Raw genomic sequence first — 19,798 nt, 5'->3', positions numbered from 1 at the left:
CTGTCCCGAAATATAATTAAAATGGCAGTAAAAACACGTCCAATTACAAAAATCAAGAGATGCACGGCTGGCAAGCGCCAGCAGATGCAACATCATTTCAGGCATGCGCCACCTGTGACGAGGTGCACGGTGACCATAAAAGCGGCCTTAGAGCTGGTGTGAAATTGATGGGTTTCCAGTTTTCAAACAAAGCTTAAATGTGTTTTTCATGTGGATATCACCTGTTCTTGGTAATGAGGGCTAAAAAATGCCAAAAAAAAAAAAGAATGTAAAACCTGGTACTTAGATTAAGTAATTTATATTTAAGTAATCAAAGAGTCTGAAACGGGGACAATTTGTATAGTATGAAGGTAAATTTACAAGTATTCATTAAATACTCTGAATATAGTTTCCATAAACAAATCTAACTCTAAAATCTAACTCTGTTATTTCATGAACAGAGAAGCTACTCTGACAGTCAAACACACCCAAGTTCTTTCATCAGGTCGATATTTTGGTGGGTCATCAGGTTGTTTAGAAGCCACTCGAGACATCTGCAGAAAGAGACACACAAACACACAGATATATATGTAAGCATTTCCAAACATGTACATACTTTCTTATGTGGCATAAACAACCCAATCATGTCAACATTCTCACTTTTTAATGACTGAATCCAGGCCATAGATGCTAGCACACGCATAGTAGCCACACACAGTCTTTGCACTGATGTTTTCCTTCATGGTTTCGCCACACTGCTGGATCAAATCATCCTGTGAATACAGACCATAAAACTTATTAAGATTTGGTATCATTCAAAATACAGATATCTGTCTCACCTTTCAGTGACTTGTTTTTACACGTACTTACCAGCTGTAGCATACAAGCAGCAGCAAGAATACTGACGACTCTGCTGGGTTTGATCAGAACATCATCACGGTACAGGGACCCAAACACAACTTGTAGAGCTACACAGGGATGTACAAAGCCATCAGCCAATGAGTACAAGTACAAAGGAGGCCAGTTAGCATCCGTTTTCTGTGACTCTCACCTTCAGTATCAATGTTCTGATCTGGGATCTCCAGGTTGATTTCCATCATGCTGGACTCCTTCCAGGATCCGCTGAACATGCTGGAGAAATACCCCGACTGTAAAGTGCAGGAATATGATAACTCATACAAGAGAATGTAACACTGGCTGCTTTGAAGATGCCTCGGCGTGTGTGTTTGTTTTACCTGGCAGAGGTACACTTTGTGGAGGTTCCACTCCTGTCCCAGAGCGCAGATACGAATGTCACTGTTTTCCCCATTCAGAAACAAGGTCTGATAAATGTACTTTGATGTGCTTTTTAATTTCTTCCTGCTCGAGGAAAACATAAAAACAAAACCAGACAACAGAAAAAAACGAGAGTAAGACAAAACACAGACAACTTAAAGATATCTGATTCTGAACTGGCTGGACTTGCCTGCGAGGTGTATCGAGTATGCCATCATCCTCCTCTTGATCACTGTCACAGTCACACTGAGCATTTCGTTTCCTCTTCTTACACTCGCAGTTATGTTTGCGGTTGGTACTTGTGCCCTCTGTGGCCTCTTCTGGTCCCTGAGAGGACAGCTGAAACCTGCTGCCCAGAATTCCCATTTCTGTGCTTTCAAAGAGACATAAAGCAATCAAAAATATCAAGTCAGTTATGTATACTGTAGTTTCACAGTTCATCAGAATCAATACTTTTGGAGTGGTACTTTAGCTACTGCATTAAGTAAATGTTTAATTGTCGTGCAAGCACATTAAATTTCAAGACACCACAGGTTGCATCCAGACAAACTGCCTGTTTTGCTCAACAGTCAAAGAAATCCACAGATATGGTACTGTGCAAAAGTCTTGAGCTGCCATCATTTCTTTATGCTTTGCTTTCAGTGAGCCAGACGACCTCGGCATTGTTAAAGTGGTCCTGAGCAATAGTTCTCCAGGCTTTACAAATGTCTTTCTAAGTTCTGTTTTTCTGAAAATTAAATGCCAGCACAGAAAAGTACCATCAGATTTTGATCCACCGTGCAATACCATCTCAAAAGCTTCTGACTGGTAACAGCTTCATTTTTCAGCATGACAATGAAACACACTGCCAATGCAGTAAAAGCATACCTGGGTAGAAAATCACACAGTCATAGATCAGCCCCCCCAGAGCCCAGACATCAACAGCACTGAAGTAAGCAGCCAACATCCAAAGAAGAGCTTTGAATGTCCTTCAAGAAGCCTGGAGAACTATTCCTGAAGACTAGGAGCTCAATTAAATAGAAAAACGTGAATAAAATAAAGATTCCCAACAAATAAAATTATAAATAATAATATCACCATTTGAAAAGATGAGTGTAACTCAATAAGGAGCTTAAATAAAAGTAGAAACTAAAACAGGTTTTGTGGCAGATAAGGAAGAAACGCTTTCCTGCATAACTTGTATAACTTGATTTTGACTGTGAAGTGAAATGAATACACATGCTTGAACATCATTATTTATTATGATAGCAACAGACTGATACACCACACCACTTTTCCTTAATCCTTGTGCTACACTTGCCTTTGTAGCTTTCACCAACATTGCCCTCATGTAACTAGTTAGATATCCAGAAAAAAGCAAGTGGCACACTCCTTGGTTAACAGTAAGCCACTATCACATCTCGACTTAATTTTAAATAAGCCCAAAACGTGGCCTTGTTGTTTTATATTTTAAAATACAGGCACAAAATATTTGACATAACGAAGCCTTGAATGAAGTTTGCGAAGAGTGTCCACAACAGAGTCTGATGCGAGTTTGTTTATCACCCAAACAACGACTCGGCTGACTCACCTGCTGATTATGACAGGGAGAAGGCTGAGAGGGAGACGTGTGACGTGTTAATGTGGACGGTAAACACCGGCTGATTATCTCAGCTCAAACGTTGACGAGCTAGATAAGAGGCGATCCAGCCTCAGAGCTAGCTTAGCTGCCACATTCACAAACCAGAATCGTGTATAAAAACAGTAACAGCGCTTATTCTGACTGGCTGCTGCTCCGTACAGGTCTCCAGACAGCACATCTGCCTCTGCTTCAAGTTACATTTTTCTAAATTATAGCGAAAGTAAAGTCAAAGATAGCAGATGATGTGTAACTAAAAATTTCTGAGGCTGTTTTTTTTTGTTCTTCTTCTTCTTCTTCTTCTTCTTCTTCTTCTTCTTCTTCTTCTTCGTCGTCGTCGTCTTCTTCCTCTAAATTTTATTGGCAGTTTGCAAACAACTGAATGGTGCATTACCGCCACCAACTGGTGTGGAGTGTGACGGGGGCGTCGCTCAAAAAACAAATAAACAAAAAATTCAAATCCTCCCAAGCAATTTACTCTCTTTTAAAACTGGAATAAGGCCCGATAACTGTTACTTCGAGTCCTTTTGCAGTAAATCAATAAGATCTAGTTTCATTTTTCTCCTACTCCTTCCTGTGGTTCTCATTTCTCCTGCTCTCCTTTGAATTTTATACAACCACCATCCCTTCCTTTCCTCCTCCCACTGTTTTTGCCATCTTTTCTTCATTTCTTGCCTTACAATACTCTTTATCTCTGTCTGACTGAAGCTAATAGCCAGGTCAAATTCCCCATGTTTTGTGGCTTCCTTCGCGACTCTATCTGCCATTTCATTTGCTTATACTCCATAGTAAGATAAGTTAAGATAAAGGTAACCTTTATTAGTCCCACACGTGGGAAATTTGTAATGAGCTGAAATCCATAAAAACACAACTGTAAGCCCCATCATGTGTATTCTGTAAAGTGTTTGCTGAACCTCTGTTAGGATATCTGCTCTATTTTCTGAGTGGCGACACTGTGCTGTATGGGAGTTTAAATTAACTGCCCTATCCCCTTCTTCTTTTCCAATAATCAGGAAGTATCCATGGCGGTGTTGCTGGTAACGGCACTCTTTGACTGATGTTGAACTGATCCAGTTTAAGTTCTATTGCTCTTCTACCCACAATCCACTCAAAGCTCTTTGTTTCCTGCCTTTCTTTCTCCCAACAAGGTTTCAGTACCTCTTGTGTTGGGTGATCCTGTCCACAGCCCTGCAGATTTGCCCAATAATTAAGTGTTAGCTGCTCTCTTCTGATTCCTAGTGGCATCTCACCCATCTCTACCTGTAAAGTTGCTGTTGGGGTTGCTTTAAATGCACCTGTGCTGAGTCTTAGTGCCTGATACTGAATGAAGTCTAACTTCAAAAGAGTTGTGTCTGCTGCTGAATTATATGCTACACATCCATAATCTAACACCGATCTGACCAATCCAGTGTATATGGCCCTCAAAGACTTTCTATCCGCTCCCCAATCCATCCCCCCCCCCACACACACACCTCATTATATTTACATTCATCCACCATTTTCTGAATGTGTACAGCCTATGTTACCCTTTCATCCAACTACAATCCAAGAAACTTAAATTTACTCACTCTTTCTTGACCATATAACCTAAGCTTGACGTCCTCACCAATTCTTTTCCTTGTAAAAAAACATGTCTTGGTCTTATCAACTGAAAATTTAAAACCCCACATAAATGACCACTCTTCAACTTTTCCAGTTGCTCCCTGCAGTTTTTTTTTTTTTACAATACAATGCAATAAATAATACAATAAACTCTACATTATTTCCTCTCTTCATCTGCAAAAAGCGAAAACCCTATCCCAACCTCTATGTCATTAAACACAACATTTATCATTAAAGAAAATAACAAAGGGCTCACAATGCTCCCTTGAGGTGTAACGTTTTCTACAGGATACCTCTCCGAGTAAATCCTTCCAATTCTCACTTGCATCTGTTTTCCCCTTAAAAAAAAATTCTTTATCCATCTGAACATCTTCCCACTGATACCCAATTTCCTGACTTTAAGGCCTTCTCTCCACATCATATTGTAGGCTTTTTCTATGTCAAAAACAGCACCACTACACTCTGTTTATTTGTGCTTTCCTGACTTCATGTTCCAAACACAATACTCGATCCACTGTATTCCTCCCTCTTCTGAAACCACTTTGATGTTTAGATATGTATCCTTTACTTTCTATATAGTACATTAGTCTTTCATTTACCATTCACTCCATTATTTTACAGATATTAGATGTTAAAGCTATAGGTCTGTAACTTTCTGGATTTGTATCATCCTTTCCTGGTTTACGTATGGGCACATCCACTGCCTCCTTCCCGGTTTGGAACAGCTTTTTCCCACCCTCCCAAACTCTGTTATATAATTCTAATAAAAGATCTTTAGCTGACTCACTGAGATAGTTTATCAAGATATAGCAAACCTGATTTTTTCACGGTGCTGATAATTTGGATTTCTGAAGCACTCAATTCAATTCTGTCTTTGTAAAAGGAATATTTAATAAATCATCTGTATCTTCTTCCTGTTTCAGTAATTCCCTATTCTCTATGTTTCTCTTCCTCTTCGCCCTTCTTCACTAACATTTTCTGAACTATGGATTTTAACAAATGTTTTGCGAACAGATTTGCCTTTTGCTCATCTTTTACAGCTGTTGCTTCTCCATCCCTCAATATTGGATATCCATACTCCCTTTTTATACCATTCATCCTTCTAATCATTGACCAACCACTCTGTATTTTTGTCTCCCTCCCTACTGAATTACAAAAACCCCTCCAGAAGTCACTCTTTGCATTTTGAATGGATCTTCTCAGCTCAGCTTGCAATCTTTTATATTCAATGAAATTCTGAAAACTGTGTTTCCTCTTTAATATCTTAAAAGCTTTATTTTGATGCTTAATCACTTTATCACACTCCTTTGTCCACCACGGCACGACGTTCTTTTCCTTATACCTTCTGTCTTCTTTATTTCCCAGTTTGCTGCGTCTAAACTGCCTTACAAATAGAATAATTGAAATCATCCACCCCAGCATTCATATCCATCTTTTGCATTTCCTGATCACTAACTATTCTAATACTAGTCAATAACCATATGACTGTTCGCACCACTAACACGTGACCCTACACTGTGTTCACTGCATCATTCCATCTTCGCACTGATCACCACCTGCATTCATGTATATATCTATCTACTTAGCACTTTTAATTTTTATTTTTATGTTTATTTAAGCGTTGTCTGACAGGATGTGTTGCACTAAGCACCGTAGCAATTTTCTAATGTTGTAAACCTGCTCAACATTTGGCAATAAAACCCTTTCTGATTCTGATTCTAAATGTATCCCAATCAGCATTAATGAAGCACCACTTCTACACACCTATATCCTGGTTCTCTACACTCAGCTCAGTCATCATAGGATAATGGTCACTGCCTACAGTTGTCTCTTTTTTTAAACTGCCATGAACAAATACCTGCCAACGAGTCTGACACTTTGTGAGATGATTGCTGATTCTGCACCTGTTCTAACATTAACTCTTGTACCACTTCCATCATACTTTTTTAGCTCTATCAATTCCTCAATCACTGCTCCATTCCGATCATTATAATTACCCCATAATGATCTGTGTGCATTAAAGTCCCCACACCAAATTACGTTTCCCTTTAAATATGTGCCAAGTTCCTCTACTGACAACAGTTTGTTAGCCGGATTGTAAAAATTGATCACTCTGATGCTGCCATTTCTTGATCAGATTTCAAGTACAATATAACTGTGTTCCTATAGCTACAACTCTATATTGGATCTCTTGTTTCACAAATGTTGCACATCCTCCTCCATTACCCTCCTTTCTATCTCTGCGGACACTATCATAACCTGAATACAGATTATTTCTGGTTTCTTTTTGCATTTTTTGATGAATCCTTTAAACTCTTGTCCATTTGCAATCAAACTTCTGGTGTTCCCCTGTAAGATAATCATATTGTCCCCTCCCCTGGTCCTCCTCCTTTCCCCTCCCCTTCAAGTCTTTTATTGGATATGTTCCCAAGATATTCTTTAATACCAAAAAACCTCTCTGCTCCTTTCAGTTATTTTAATTTTCTCTGTTTTGTGTTTCACTTGATCTGTGCAATTTATAACATAGGCAATAAACAAAATAATCTTCTCCACTGTCAGTCCTGTATGAGTTCCATGTGTCTGTACTAAATCTGCTGTCGACATTGGTTAAACCGGTCCTGTTCCATCCTTTGCCTTCTGTACCCTCTTGACAGCCTCTGCGTAACTTATGTTGTGAGCTGCTTTGACTTGCTCGACCTCCATGGCCTTCTTTCTGACTTCACAGCCCCCATAACTTACCCTGTGCTGCCACCCACAATTACTGGATTTATCCTGTACATCATCCCCACATTCCCCAAATCTGTTTTCACCTCCACACTTGGGGCACCTCTGTTTCCCCTTGAAAACTGCAGTGATGTGCCCATATCTTTGGCATTTATAGCACGTGAGGGGCGGTGATACATATGCTCTAACCAGAAAGCTTATGCATCCTATTTTAACTTTATCTGGCAGGACAACCTCCTGAAATTCCAGGGGTACCTTTTGTTATTCTTCTTCGTCTATCGGTGGTATCTATTAACGGTTTTACGCTAACGGTTCAATGTAGCACATTGATGTAGCAGCTGAGCTCAACGGCGCCATCTACTGTAAGACGGTGGAATTACACACGTAAATGAAATAGTGACGCGTTGTGATTTAATAATTTCAAATGCAGTTATTATTATGTGTAGCAGAGTACAGTTTCCTGGAAGATGTGCAATGTGTTATTACGTGTAATTTACATGTTCTAAATTACGTGTTAAATATACTGAGATAAATTTACATACACAGGTATATCTTAACAGTACTTTTAAATAAAAACTTTGTCTAAGGTTTTATGGAATTGATTATGATGAACGGCCTTCCTAATTTAACTAGATGAACTTGAATTTAAAGCGATCCAGTGCACAAAATGCAAGCACAATTACAGGGGTGTCTTCCCTTGTATTAGCTTTCCACTTTGATGAGATGCCTCTCCTTCCCCAAGCTTGGGTCTGCCAGAGATATCTTCCTTCTCTCCACCATCACCAGCTGCTTGCCTGTGGGCCCCTCTTTCTACTTAGCTCTACAATATAAAGCCACGGGCCTCTTCAGTCAATGGCTGGACCCCCTTTTGCTTTAAGAACTGTCTTAATGCTTCACGGCACAGATTCAATAAGGTGCTGGAAACATTCCCAAGATAATTTAGTCTATATCGGTATGATAGCATCAAACAGTTGGTGCAGAAATGTTGACTGCACATCCATGATGAGAATTTCTTGTTCCACCACAACCCAAAGTCAGTCCATCTGTCTGTCTGTCCATCACAGGGGACAGACATCTATTTACTCTGCCGAAGAGTAAATAGATGGTTTTGCTTTCATGTTCAGCTTTCGCTTCACCACAATGCCCACATCGCTGGAGAAGTGGCCCAAGTCCAGACTCTGGGATGTGGATTGGTGCCACATCCCAAAATGAAAATATCCACATGCACACATATTTTAGAGTAATCTGACCAAGCAATCTCTTCCCAATCCACTCTTGTTCATTTTTGACAAGCCCATTTGAATTTTAGCTTCAGCTAAGAATGAGCTTCAGCCTCATTCTTAGCCATTTTTACCCAGTGAACTGCAGCTCGTGGAATATTTTCTCATTTTCAGACCATCCTCTGTAAACCGTAGAGTTGTGTGGGAAAAGCCCAGTAATTTAGCAGTCTCTGAAACTTGAATCACCTTTCGTCCCCATTCTTATGCTCAATTTTAACTTCAGCAGGGCTTGACCATGTCTGCCTGGATAAATACATTTAGTTGCTGCAATGTGATTGGATGATTACATTATATGGAGAAACCGGTGAGTAGACTCTTGTTTGACACTTTATAAAAATTATAACATACTATATAAATAACATTAGACCATATTGAACTGTCCCCTTCTTCCATTAACATTTAAAATTAAGTAACTAATTAAGTACCTTGCAAAGATTAGAACATGAAAATGTTATAATTTGTAACTTCATTAACACACGTAACCGCCGAGTTTTCTCATTTTCAGGTAGCTCCGCTCGGTCACGTACTACAGCAAGATTTGACCTAATTCAGGGGCGACGAAATTCTTGAGTCTCAACCAGGATGTGACGTCTAAGAAACGCCCTCTGGTGGGTGGGGCCAGAGTGGGAATCAGCCAATAGACGAAAAGCACCTCTTTCACAACATTCCAATCGCTCCTGTCCCATCCTCCCTCCTCCTCTCCTCCTGCTCCTCCTGCCCGCCTGACACACTACTGTGTGTGGAGCTGTGACACGTAAACTTTGTCCGTGACCGCACAGAACTCCCGCATCTGGGTCAGGGAGAGCAGAGAGACCCTCCTCCTCCCTGTCCCGAACCAGAACCCGGCATTTTTCTAACATGGAGGCAAGAGACGCTACGGCAGGTGAGGTTATTGTGGCAGTGGCATATCGTGCGGGGTTGTTGTTTATGTAATAACGTAATAACCAGTTAGACCAACATGTAGCAAACAACGTCTAAGCCTGAGTCGTGTTCAGTGTTTAAATGAGAGCTGGAAGGTTTGTAACTCACACAGGGACTCTGCGTGAGTGAGTTAATTCATTTTGTGTTTAGTACATAAAAACATAAAAACCAATTTGTGCCCTGCAGGCGCTTTTGTGCGCCGTGAGGGAGATGATCAAACTGCAAAGGACCAGCACAAAGCTCCCAAACGTGAACAAACGCCCACCAGAAGCAAGATGGAGCAAATATTTGGCTTCAAGAAGGAGGACCTGACTTCCTGGCACAGCTTTGTGGCTCTCCTGAACCGCCCCACGGATCCTGCATCTCTGGGCATCTTCCGCTGCTTGTTTGGTAAACTAATCACACCTGTACAGTCTGCCTGCTGGGTATACTGACTGTCTCAGACCTGCTGTGATGCTTTTGATACTTTGTGCAGGTTTGCTGATGGTCATAGACATCACACAGGAACGTGGTCTCAGTAACCTGGACTTCAAGTACCTGGATGGGGCCCCCGTGTGTCGCTTTCCTCTCTTCAACTTCTTACAGCCCTTGCCGCTGGACTGGATGTACCTGGTGTACGTGGTGATGTTCCTCGGTGGGTCAGGCTCAGTGTTTCCAGGTTTATTCCCGACTTGAGAGAACACCTGTTTTTGAGTCTGAGTGGATGCAGTCTCTCTCTCTCTCTCTTTTTTTTAATAGGAAGTGCTCTCTGTGGGAAACACATGCCTGCATTTTTCCACTTACATTTTTACTCCCCAAGCCAGCCGACTCTTGCAAGTTTTAAATCAATGAAAAGGTAGAGCTCACTAAAGATTGAGCAAGAAAGCAAACAGACAGCAGATACAAAGCTGGGACACATCAGCCTTATTAAAGTTATACATGTTTTTCACTATAACCAACAAGTTTAAAAGTGTTTACTAGTTATTAGATTAAATGAGCGGAAGAGCAATTTTGCATAGATTTCTATAAAATTGGACCTCTTTCCCCCCCAGAGTAGTCGCTCAATGTTGGCTGTTTCTTTTGGACCCAGGAGTTTGGATACAAGCTGCAGAGAGAGAGAGAGAGAGAGAGACAGTAAAGGAATGAAACTAGAGGCCAGATTTGCACATACGTAGCATGCACCCTGACCACTCACTCAGAGTTGAGCATTTTTTGGGTTTTTGCTGTTATGAGATCCTGAAAATCAGAAAACATCAGCCTTTTAACCATTTAATAACTTAGAAGTAAGTTTAAGTAACTAAGTTACTAAATACAACATAATATTTTCTTTTAGTGATGAGTGATCCCATTAGAGTCAAAGAAAGATAAAGCGGGGTATGCATGTGGTGTTGACAACTTTTTACTTTTATAAAATTACTTTTCATTAATTCACTTTTGTGCTTACGACTGTTTTATTAATGATTAGTGTCTTGATAAAGTCACGACACTGTGACATCAACAAGTTGCCTCTTGCAGTGTCCTTCGGTTATTCAGTCCGATCCACTGTTTGCTTGTGATGTCACTGAGCGGTGGGTCAGTCTGGTAAAAAGCCAAAAGTTACCGTTTAAAAAAAAGAAGCTGGGCCCTACATTTCCCATAATGCAACACTAGCATCTTTATAGCCTTGATGACTAGTTAAACTAATCATTTCCATTTAAAATGTCGCTTTACAACAAAGTTAATTGCAATGGCTTCACTGTGAATTCAAAAGTTCCCTTTTAAAAAAAAGTCTTCACAAGCTGAGTTGTTTTAAAGTTTGTTTCCACCACTGGAAAAATAAAGTGTTTTGCCATCCATGAGTCAACATTTTAGCTTATTATCTCAGAAATCTTGACTTACTGACTCAAACTTTGAGTAAATAACCTGATATGAAAAGCGTTTTTGTTTTCAGTGGTGGAAACAAGCTTCCATAGAGTCAGGATAGTTAGGAGATACTATTCATGTGTAAAAACAGACTCATTAACGATAAGAATCTGTTTATTTTTGTGGTTGTTGTTTTTGACTTAAGGTGCTTCGGGCATCATGCTCGGCTGCTTCTACCGCCTCTCCTGCCTCATGTTCCTCTCCACGTACTGGTACATCTTCTTCCTGGACAAAACCGCCTGGAACAATCACTCCTACCTCTACGGCCTCATTGGATTTCAGCTCACACTCATGGATGGCAACAGATACTGGTACGGTGATGTTTAGTAATCTACTTGAGTGTATGTTTGTTTCTTTCATTGATGTCCGTGTGTGTGTTTTTGTAGGTCCATCGATGGACTGTGGAGACCCTCTATAAGAAATGCTCATGTGCCTCTGTGGAATTACACACTGCTGCGAGCTCAGGTTTGTTTATTTAGCTCATTCATATGATACGTGTTTTTCAGCTTATGGATTCATCAGTCACCTAATGACATCTCTGCTGTTCCTCAAAGATATTTATAGTATACTTCATTGCCGGAGTGAAGAAGTTGGATGCTGATTGGGTGGAGGGATACTCAATGTCATACCTGGCTCACCATTGGCTGTTTGACCCCTTCAAGTAGGTATTTTTTGAAGCCTTTAACTGTGATTATCCCAGTAATTTGCTTCTGATCATGCCTTCCCCTCCTTTATCAGACTGATTCTTCCTGTGGAGTTAGTAAGCCTGTTGGTGGTGCACGGAGGCGGTCTCATTTTGGATCTGACTGCTGGCTATCTGCTGTTTTTTGACGTTACTCGGCCTTACGCATTTTTCTTTGTCAGCTACTTCCACTGTATGAACTCGCAGCTCTTCAGCATTGGTGAGTTATTCTTTTTTTAAAGGAATACTTTTAATTCTGTGCTGTCATTTTACCTTCGTCTTAATCCTCCACAGGGATGTTTCCCTACGCAATGCTGGCCACCAGTCCTCTCTTCTGCTACCCTGACTGGCCAAGAAATTTTTTTGCCCATTTCCCATCATTCCTCAGGCCAGTCCTGCCCCTCACTTCACCGGGGTCCCAGCACAGCCCTTCCTGTGTTTACGAAGAAATCCAAGGCAGTGACACTCAGCAAAGACAGACCCCAGCTGCTGCCAAATCATCCAAATTAAGACTAAAACACAAGCTGGGAGCCATTTTTACTGTTCTTTACTTAATGGAACAGTTCTTCTTGCCCTACTCTCACTTCATCACACAGGTACTAAGATCTTTGTTTTGAAATGCTTGTACAGATAACACATTCATCCATGAAGCCCTCGTTGAGTTATCTGCTGAGACCAATGGTTGCTCAATCAGAGTCAACAGCAAAGAGCAGCTCTGACGTCTGTTGTCAACAGAGAGCTGAAAGCTTACTCATCAACAAGTCCCCACTACACTCAGTGGTGAATTGAAAGTGTGAAAATGGTGATGTGATTTATGACTTTACTTAAACTTCTTTTTTTTTGTCAAGGGTTATAACAACTGGACTAATGGCCTGTACGGATATTCGTGGGACATGATGGTTCACTCTCGCAGCCATCAGCACGTTAAAATCACCTACAAAGACAGGAAAACGGGTGAAACTGGATATCTGAACCCAGGGGTGAGTTACAGGGGAAACACTGTCAGACTCGATAACGTTTGCTATCTGCGCTAAAAACCCCCAAAACAAAACAAAAATTAGTGCTTACAGAAGTGCTTTGACTATATTGTTATTATTAATATGCATTAGTTATAACTGTAATCTGTGATGTTTGGAATTCCTTTAATTTCACCCGACAGTGTCTCCATCTGTATATGGATGTTTCTTTAATAAACAAAACTGCTTTTCCTTGACCTTTTTAGATTGTAGTCTTTCCTAAAGTCTTGCTCTTCCAATTCACAATCTGCCTGCTGTAGGTGTTCACACAGAGCCGTCGCTGGAAGGACCACGGAGACATGCTGAAGCAGTATGCTACATGCCTCCATCAGTACCTGCCTCGTTATAACATCTCCGATCCTGAAATCTACTTTGACATCTGGGTGTCCATCAATGAACGCTTCCAGCAAAGGTACGAGAGCTTTTTGTTTTTAGCCTTGTCTCAGAATTGTAAAAGGGTGAGGTTTAAATCTGCTCTGGATGCTTTTCTAAGGATCTTTGATCCTCGTGTGGACATTGTGAGAGCTGAATGGTCACCTTTCAAACCAAACAAATGGCTCATGCCTCTGCTGGTGGACCTCTCGCCTTGGAGGCCCAAGTTCCAGGAGATCGAGGGAAGTTTGGACAATCAGACTGAAATAGTCTTTATTGCGGATTTCCCAGGTTACAAACCTCACTTTTACAATTTTTCTTTTGGATGAAAAAGCCATGCATGGTGTGTTGTTTTATTGTTATCTTCCCTTTTTAGGTCTCCACTTGGAAAACTTTGTGAGTGAAGATTTGGGCAACACCAGCATCCAGGTGTTGCAGGGCCAGGTGAATGTAGAGATAGTGGAGGAGAAGAAGAACTACACTCTGCAGCCCGGTGAGCAGATAAAGGTACAGCTGCTCACCATTGTCACTGTTCATGCTTTGCTCTTTATCTTGTTTTAGTACTTAACTTACTGTGGCTTTGTGTAGGTAGCTGCTGGGGCTTATCATAAGGTGTACACAGTGTCCGAGGGCCCCTCTTGCTACATGTACGTCTATGTAAACACCACAGAGGCAGCACTACAGAAGAACTTCACCAAGCTGTATGAAATCCAGGAGCGTGTTCGCAATGGAACAGGTGAAGATGCTTTGAAAAATAACACATTGCATAGCTTTTAGTGGATTATTTTAAGGGGTTACAGAATAGTGGTAAGGTTCCTGAAAAAGATCTGAAAACCTACGTGCTCAGTGCTGTGCAGGTTACCCGTGTACCCACAAAACAGGGCAGAGGATTCTTCAGGTTGTGGCTTGCTTTTGTTCTCCCCTTTCTTTCCATGGATGCTCAATTGGGTTTGAATCTTTGGAGTTTGGAGGCACAAGTTAAAGTTGTTCCCTTAGCTCCCTGAGCCGTTTCAGAGTAGTTTTTGCATTGTGGCGAGGCACAACTTCCTGCTGGAATACTTTCAAAAGTTGCTACTCCAGTTACAACCGCAGATGTCTGTACGTGCTGCAGGCCTTCTTTTTTTCTTTCAGCTGCTCCCTGTAGAGGTCGCTATAGCAGATCATCTGCCTCCTCCTCTGCATGTCCTCCTTCACTTCACATTCCTCTGTTCCTTGTGCCTGACAGCTTCTCGTGTCCAAACTATCTCAAACTGGCCTCTCTAGCTCATTAAGGATGTAGCAATACATAAACAAAAAAAAATGCAGTAAAAAATCAGTAAAGAAGGCCAACACTGTAAACAATACTGTAGATATATAAAAGTTTATGATGCTACTCGTGGGGTGGGGGTGTGTGCTTAGCCTGGTGGTGTATAACAAAGTCGAGGTGACTTTACATTTTAATGAAACAATCAATCTATTTCCATTCAGCTGTCGATGGCTGATCTGCATGTCACTAAAAATCCCATTCAGCTCTCTCCTGGTGTGCCTGCTTTACTTGAGTCCGTCTCACCCCACAGAAACCGAGCCACTTCCTCCCGAGCTGCAGCCTCTCATGGCTGCAGATGATGACGAGGGTTCGGAGGTCAACGCCACTGACCCGATTGTGCGGCTGTTCCTGAAGAGGCAGCGACGGATGAAGGAAGTTAAGAAACGCAGGGAGGCCGGCATGCTGGAGCGACTGCAGCGCTTTGCCGTGAAGAAGTATTACACAATACGCAGAGGGTGAGTGCTGAGCTCTCTGAGAACGCACAGATGCAGACAAAGTGTAGAAAAACCAGTTAAACAAACACGCGAACTCTGCACATTTGTCTTCCAGAATCTTGATGACAGCCATTGCAATGAGAAACCTGGCGGTGGGTCTGCCTCCGCTCGAGCAGCTGACGAGGGAAGTTGCCTACGCCAACATGAAGGAACCTCAAGCAGAAGCCAGTCAAGACGAACGGCTCAAAGATGAAGTCGGTCATGCAGAACTTTAATCCCACTGAGGCCAAAAAAAATACTCGGTGAATTGCCTGTAGGTGCTGAATCACACATTCCCATCAATGTGAGTGTGTGTCCGCGCTATTACTACTGGACTGTTACTACACTGCCCGGAGATCACAGCGCTTTTATTTTCCGTTTTCACTTCTGAAACATTTCAGATTATGTCCAAATGTAAAGTCACTACGTGGTTAGAGCTTTTGTTAATGACCGTTTAAAAAAAAAAAGGGTTGTTCTTAAAAATAAGTGCGCTTAAAAAGACAGCAGGCATTATTTGCTAGAGGAGCATATGTGTGTGTGCAAAAATGCTAATGCTGTTTTGAATGACAGAAGTGAAGCAGGTGGAAGCATGTGACTGAAGGAGGAAGGGTTTTATGTTTCAAAGGGACAGATCTCAGTGACCAGGATCCTTTTCTGTTCATCTGCCAGCTCCAACGAGATTAGAACAATTTGAGATAAATTATGTTTACAAATATTCATGATACTTCAGTCAGTTTAACGTTCTAACCAGTTATGGTACGATGCAAGGGAAAAAAGTATTTTCTGTCTTTTTTCTTATGGAGATCTATTGATGAAAATAAATTTTGATATTGAAATGAGTCTGACGACAAGCTTGCGGAAAATAGAGAATTCTTTTTCCTTTTATTGGTGTCAGTATTGTACACATTACCCTTCATAAAGTGCTACAGCAGACGTCCAGTGTTCACTGTAGGCTGGCATTATGGCACAGAATGACACACGGCACACAATATAAATACATATAAATCTACAACATGGATTTCCAGGCAATGATTTGCTAAGACACACAATCACAATCTCTTCATTATTCATTGTTTGGCTATAAATGTGTAGTGGAGGTCCAGTCACGTTAAAAAAAAAAAAATTATTAGGTTATTAATTGCTGTCCGAAGAGTGTCCAGTGACAAAGTTTCATCAAAAGCTACCAGTCATCGAAGGGTGTTAGATTTTAAAGTTTTACATGAAATAAATTCCAGGCAGCAAGATAAAGACAAAGTTTTGTGTTTCATATCATATTGCACTGTTATTTTACTGGCTGTAAGTCTGCTAAACCACCACCCTTTTACACGGCGGCGCCAACTATGCTTCCAGTTACCACAACTTAACTGACCCTCGATTATATTTGTGATTTAAACATTAATACGAGTGCGTTAGTGTTAGAGACGGGTCACAAATTGTTCCCATAAAACAAATGAACACGATCTGCAAAGTCATGCACAAACAGTGAGAAATCTACGTGTACCTACAGCTTTTACACACATTTCTTATTTTTTTCTCTGCTGGGTTGAGAACTGGAGGCTCTCTTATCATCTAAGTCGGTGGTGTGCGTTTAAGATGACGACTGAGCAAACCCTTAATTTCAAAAGGCTGAGATTCCCTGTTTTTTTTTTAATGTGGGAAAATCTGCTGAGGGAACGGAAAACGCAAGTGAAGCCAAAGTAATTGCACCGTTCCCATCTGCATCTACTAGTCAGCTGTGGCACATATTTCAGTCTTTGTCACTTCATCATAGCGAGCTCACTAGCACAAATATCAACACTACAGTACTTCTCACAGACTTCGTGAAAGACGTCAATATCACAGCCAGAGCGTGTTTAAAAAGTCAGTCATTTCCACCCTAACGTCTCGCTGTCGGCTCCACCAAAACGCAAAAACACCCTCTTCAGTCCCTAAAAAAAAAGAATTCACCCACAGCACTCCCACAGCAGGCTCCTTTTGGCAGCTCGAAATAAACAGAAACACCACATCACTGGAGATAAAATAGAGAAGGGCACCTCCCTGTTTGCAGGCCATGATCCATCAAGCTCAGTCTAACCCTGTGCTTTAGATGCCAGAAATGCTCCTGTGCGTCTGGCACACTAACCCTTTTTCAGTTCATGAGAGTGCAAGAGTCATTCAGAATACACTGTAGGGTGACTAAAACAAACCAAAAAAAGAATATAATCAGGTCCGTTGCTCTTATGAGCCTCACATTTCTAATTCCAGTTGATCCTCCATGTGAATTTTGCTGGTTATGTTTTTTACAAAATAAAGTTAAGTTACAATGTATCGAGCTCTATTTTTTCGGAAAATGCGCCTCTGTGCTTGAACACATCCTAGTAACCAGTCAAACAGTTTCACTTCATTTTTACAGCGGAGAGTTTGTTAGTGGAAAACGGATAATATAGTGTTTATGCTTTAAAATGTGCTGAGTCCTGGCGTCCTTTCTTACAAAAATAAAAGAATGGATTCTTGTTATTTGCTTTGGAAGATGTGAAGGGCTCAGTGTGTCCTAACGTGTTATGTTCTTCATGAAGCACACCTGAAATGGTGCAGAAAAAAAAAAAGAAGCATCCCGTTTGTAGTGACGTCCCCTCAGATTCGGCTTGGAGGCTCTACCTCGGCTGAAGATCTGGGTAGTAAACTCCGTGCACCACGCCTTCGATCACAACGTTAGAAAATTCATCTGAAAAGGTGAAGAAGAAAGAAAAATAGGTCAAATAAAGAATGAGTACCTTTTGTTTTAAATGGAGAAGAAAGGAAAGCCTTTTAAGATGTTATGTGCACACACCGTGTCCAGCTGGCAGCAGGTAGGGGTCTCTCAGAAACAGCATGACCGGCTGATGTGAAAGTTTACTAAAAGAGAGGAAGAAGGAGAAATCAGGAGGTCTGTGCCAATCAATCTGAGTGAAGTTCAAGTGTAGAGCAAATAGTTACTTATGTTTTAACTGGTTAAAGTGCAGATTAAGAACGTGACCTATGGGAGGGAAAAACGACTCACCTCGACTCCAGTGATTCTGTATCAAACGACCTTAAAGAAGAAAAATAAAAGTTATGCCACATAGCCCTCCACGACCCTGGGAACAAGCGCAAATGCCACAAACTGGTCTTTTATTCTAAAGTAAACCAGCAGTTTACACTCACCCACAACTTTCTGTTTTTGGCACTGAAGGAAAATGGCGGATGTTCAGGAAATCCAGGAATATCTTTGGAAGGACCTCGTTTTCCATAATTATAGTCTAACAGAACAAAAGCAAATTTCAGTGTGTACGAAGCACCAAAACGAAGCATCCTAGAGGCGAGTTTGAATCCATTTAACTTCTTTATATCTGAGACAAACAGCCCTGACAGGTGGAGGGAATGTGAGTCCAAATACCTGCAGGTAGAGCTCTAAGCCATGTCTCCTCTGCTCCAGGACCTTGGGAACCCAGTTTCTCACATGCTTCGAGGGGATCTCGGGTGGCTTTATGGTCTTCTTCAGCTGGAGGGATTTAAAAGTGTTACACAAATGTGTACAGTTGCTTCAAAGTTATGTGCACAGTTAAACTATTTTGCCCAGAAGAAAACCAACCGGACATGTCTGACCTCATTCTCAGAGTTCCTGTCTGACACAGTGTCAACTCTCTCATTCAATGAAATAAAAATAAGAAGATCTTCTACATACCCTCTCTCACCTAACAAATTTACCTTTGCAGAGGATTTTGCTCAACAAAAGTGCTAGTATAACATTTCTTTATGCAAAAGCACTTAAGCTGGATGTTTAGACATTTAATTGATTTCACATATTTTAAATTACTCAAAATGCCAAACTATTTTTGGGGTCACCGAACAAACCACACCGAAAACAGAAAAACAAACGTTTAGCTCTGAGAAGCTGTTCATAGTTAATTGATTTGGAACATTTCAGCTAATAAACTTTTGTATGTTATGCCCTCTCTGCAACTCCTTACTCTCCTTGCAGCTGCAAATGCAACTGTTTTTGGGTGTTTCCTGGGCTTATTGCGGTTTATCAGCCTCTGATCGTTTGTAGATAAAGGCAGAGCTGAAGTCAACTTGTTAAGGGAAAACTTGTGGCTAGACGTTTTCATGTTATTTTAAAACTGAAAATATTTAGTAATTTAAAATAAAATCCTTGAAAATGTCTTTTTTGGATTACTGATATTATAGAACAATCAGCAACAAAACAATGGGACCATAGTGTGGTTATTACTATGATAAAGTAATTATTAGTCATTTAAAAATAGCCTATGTCTATCTGAATTGTGTATTTTAGTGTATTTAGCAAAGATTCTTTAAATGTTTATAAATTAATAAGTAAAAAAACAATTTGAAAAAGTGTCTGTTCTTTCCAAACATCAGTCAGGTTTGGAAAACAACACAGCACAATAACTGTTGCTATTAATGTAGGGAATGACATTGCTGAGACAATGGACTGTGTGTTTGTGCCACCTTAGTCAGTAAACAGATTACACAATGTGAACTTTTCTGTGAATGCTCTAAGCTGCTTTTCAAGTTATCAGCTAGAACACAGTCTGTCCATTTTGCTTGATCTTCCTACCTAATGTGTGTGTATCTATATATCTCTATATATCTATATCTCTATATATCTCTATATCTCTATATATCTATATCTCTATATCTATATATATCT

At 40.7% G+C, this 19,798-nt stretch overlaps 3 protein-coding genes across 4 annotated transcripts in view; 1 reads left to right on the top strand and 2 right to left on the bottom strand.

The window, feature by feature from the left end:
• Nucleotides 1-3,169, bottom strand: part of gmcl1 (germ cell-less, spermatogenesis associated) — an 8,845-nt gene extending 5,676 nt beyond the window's left edge. The window contains exons 1-7 of one of the 2 annotated variants that reach the window (XM_005735292.2): nt 2,825-3,169; nt 1,445-1,627; nt 1,215-1,338; nt 1,031-1,127; nt 850-947; nt 640-752; nt 468-533 (exon numbers count right to left, since the gene is read on the bottom strand). In XM_005735292.2, the coding sequence (XP_005735349.1) occupies nt 468-533; nt 640-752; nt 850-947; nt 1,031-1,127; nt 1,215-1,338; nt 1,445-1,620 (674 nt within the window). In that variant the 5' untranslated portion in view covers nt 1,621-1,627; nt 2,825-3,169. The remainder of the gene's footprint in view (nt 1-467; nt 534-639; nt 753-849; nt 948-1,030; nt 1,128-1,214; nt 1,339-1,444; nt 1,628-2,824) is intronic. The other variant, XM_005735291.2, reaches the window with a different exon arrangement.
• Nucleotides 3,170-9,136: 5,967 nt separating this feature from the next.
• On the top strand, nt 9,137-15,970 carry ggcx (gamma-glutamyl carboxylase). Its single transcript, XM_005735290.1, has 15 exons — nt 9,137-9,361; nt 9,586-9,789; nt 9,875-10,033; nt 11,426-11,591; nt 11,667-11,745; nt 11,835-11,941; nt 12,019-12,182; nt 12,257-12,558; nt 12,811-12,942; nt 13,239-13,390; nt 13,472-13,641; nt 13,727-13,857; nt 13,939-14,086; nt 14,907-15,111; nt 15,206-15,970. The coding sequence occupies exons 1-15, from the start codon at nt 9,337-9,339 to the stop codon at nt 15,363-15,365; spliced, it is 2,304 nt and encodes a 767-aa protein (XP_005735347.1). The 5' UTR covers nt 9,137-9,336; the 3' UTR covers nt 15,366-15,970.
• A 119-nt stretch (nt 15,971-16,089) lies between these two features.
• The window catches only part of snx24 (sorting nexin 24), a 15,210-nt gene continuing 11,501 nt past the window's right edge, over nt 16,090-19,798 (bottom strand). The window contains exons 3-7 of the mRNA XM_005735289.2: nt 18,524-18,628; nt 18,292-18,386; nt 18,149-18,178; nt 17,939-18,003; nt 16,090-17,833 (exon numbers count right to left, since the gene is read on the bottom strand). Coding sequence (XP_005735346.1) covers nt 17,763-17,833; nt 17,939-18,003; nt 18,149-18,178; nt 18,292-18,386; nt 18,524-18,628 — 366 coding nt within the window. The 3' untranslated portion in view covers nt 16,090-17,762. The remainder of the gene's footprint in view (nt 17,834-17,938; nt 18,004-18,148; nt 18,179-18,291; nt 18,387-18,523; nt 18,629-19,798) is intronic.

The sequence above is a fragment of the Pundamilia nyererei genome, unplaced genomic scaffold (genome assembly GCF_000239375.1).
Source record: "Pundamilia nyererei isolate P.nyererei 1_Seehausen unplaced genomic scaffold, PunNye1.0 scaffold00063, whole genome shotgun sequence".
NCBI classification, from domain to species: Eukaryota; Metazoa; Chordata; class Actinopteri; order Cichliformes; family Cichlidae; genus Pundamilia; species Pundamilia nyererei.
This window is presented reverse-complemented; position numbering and strand designations above follow the sequence as displayed.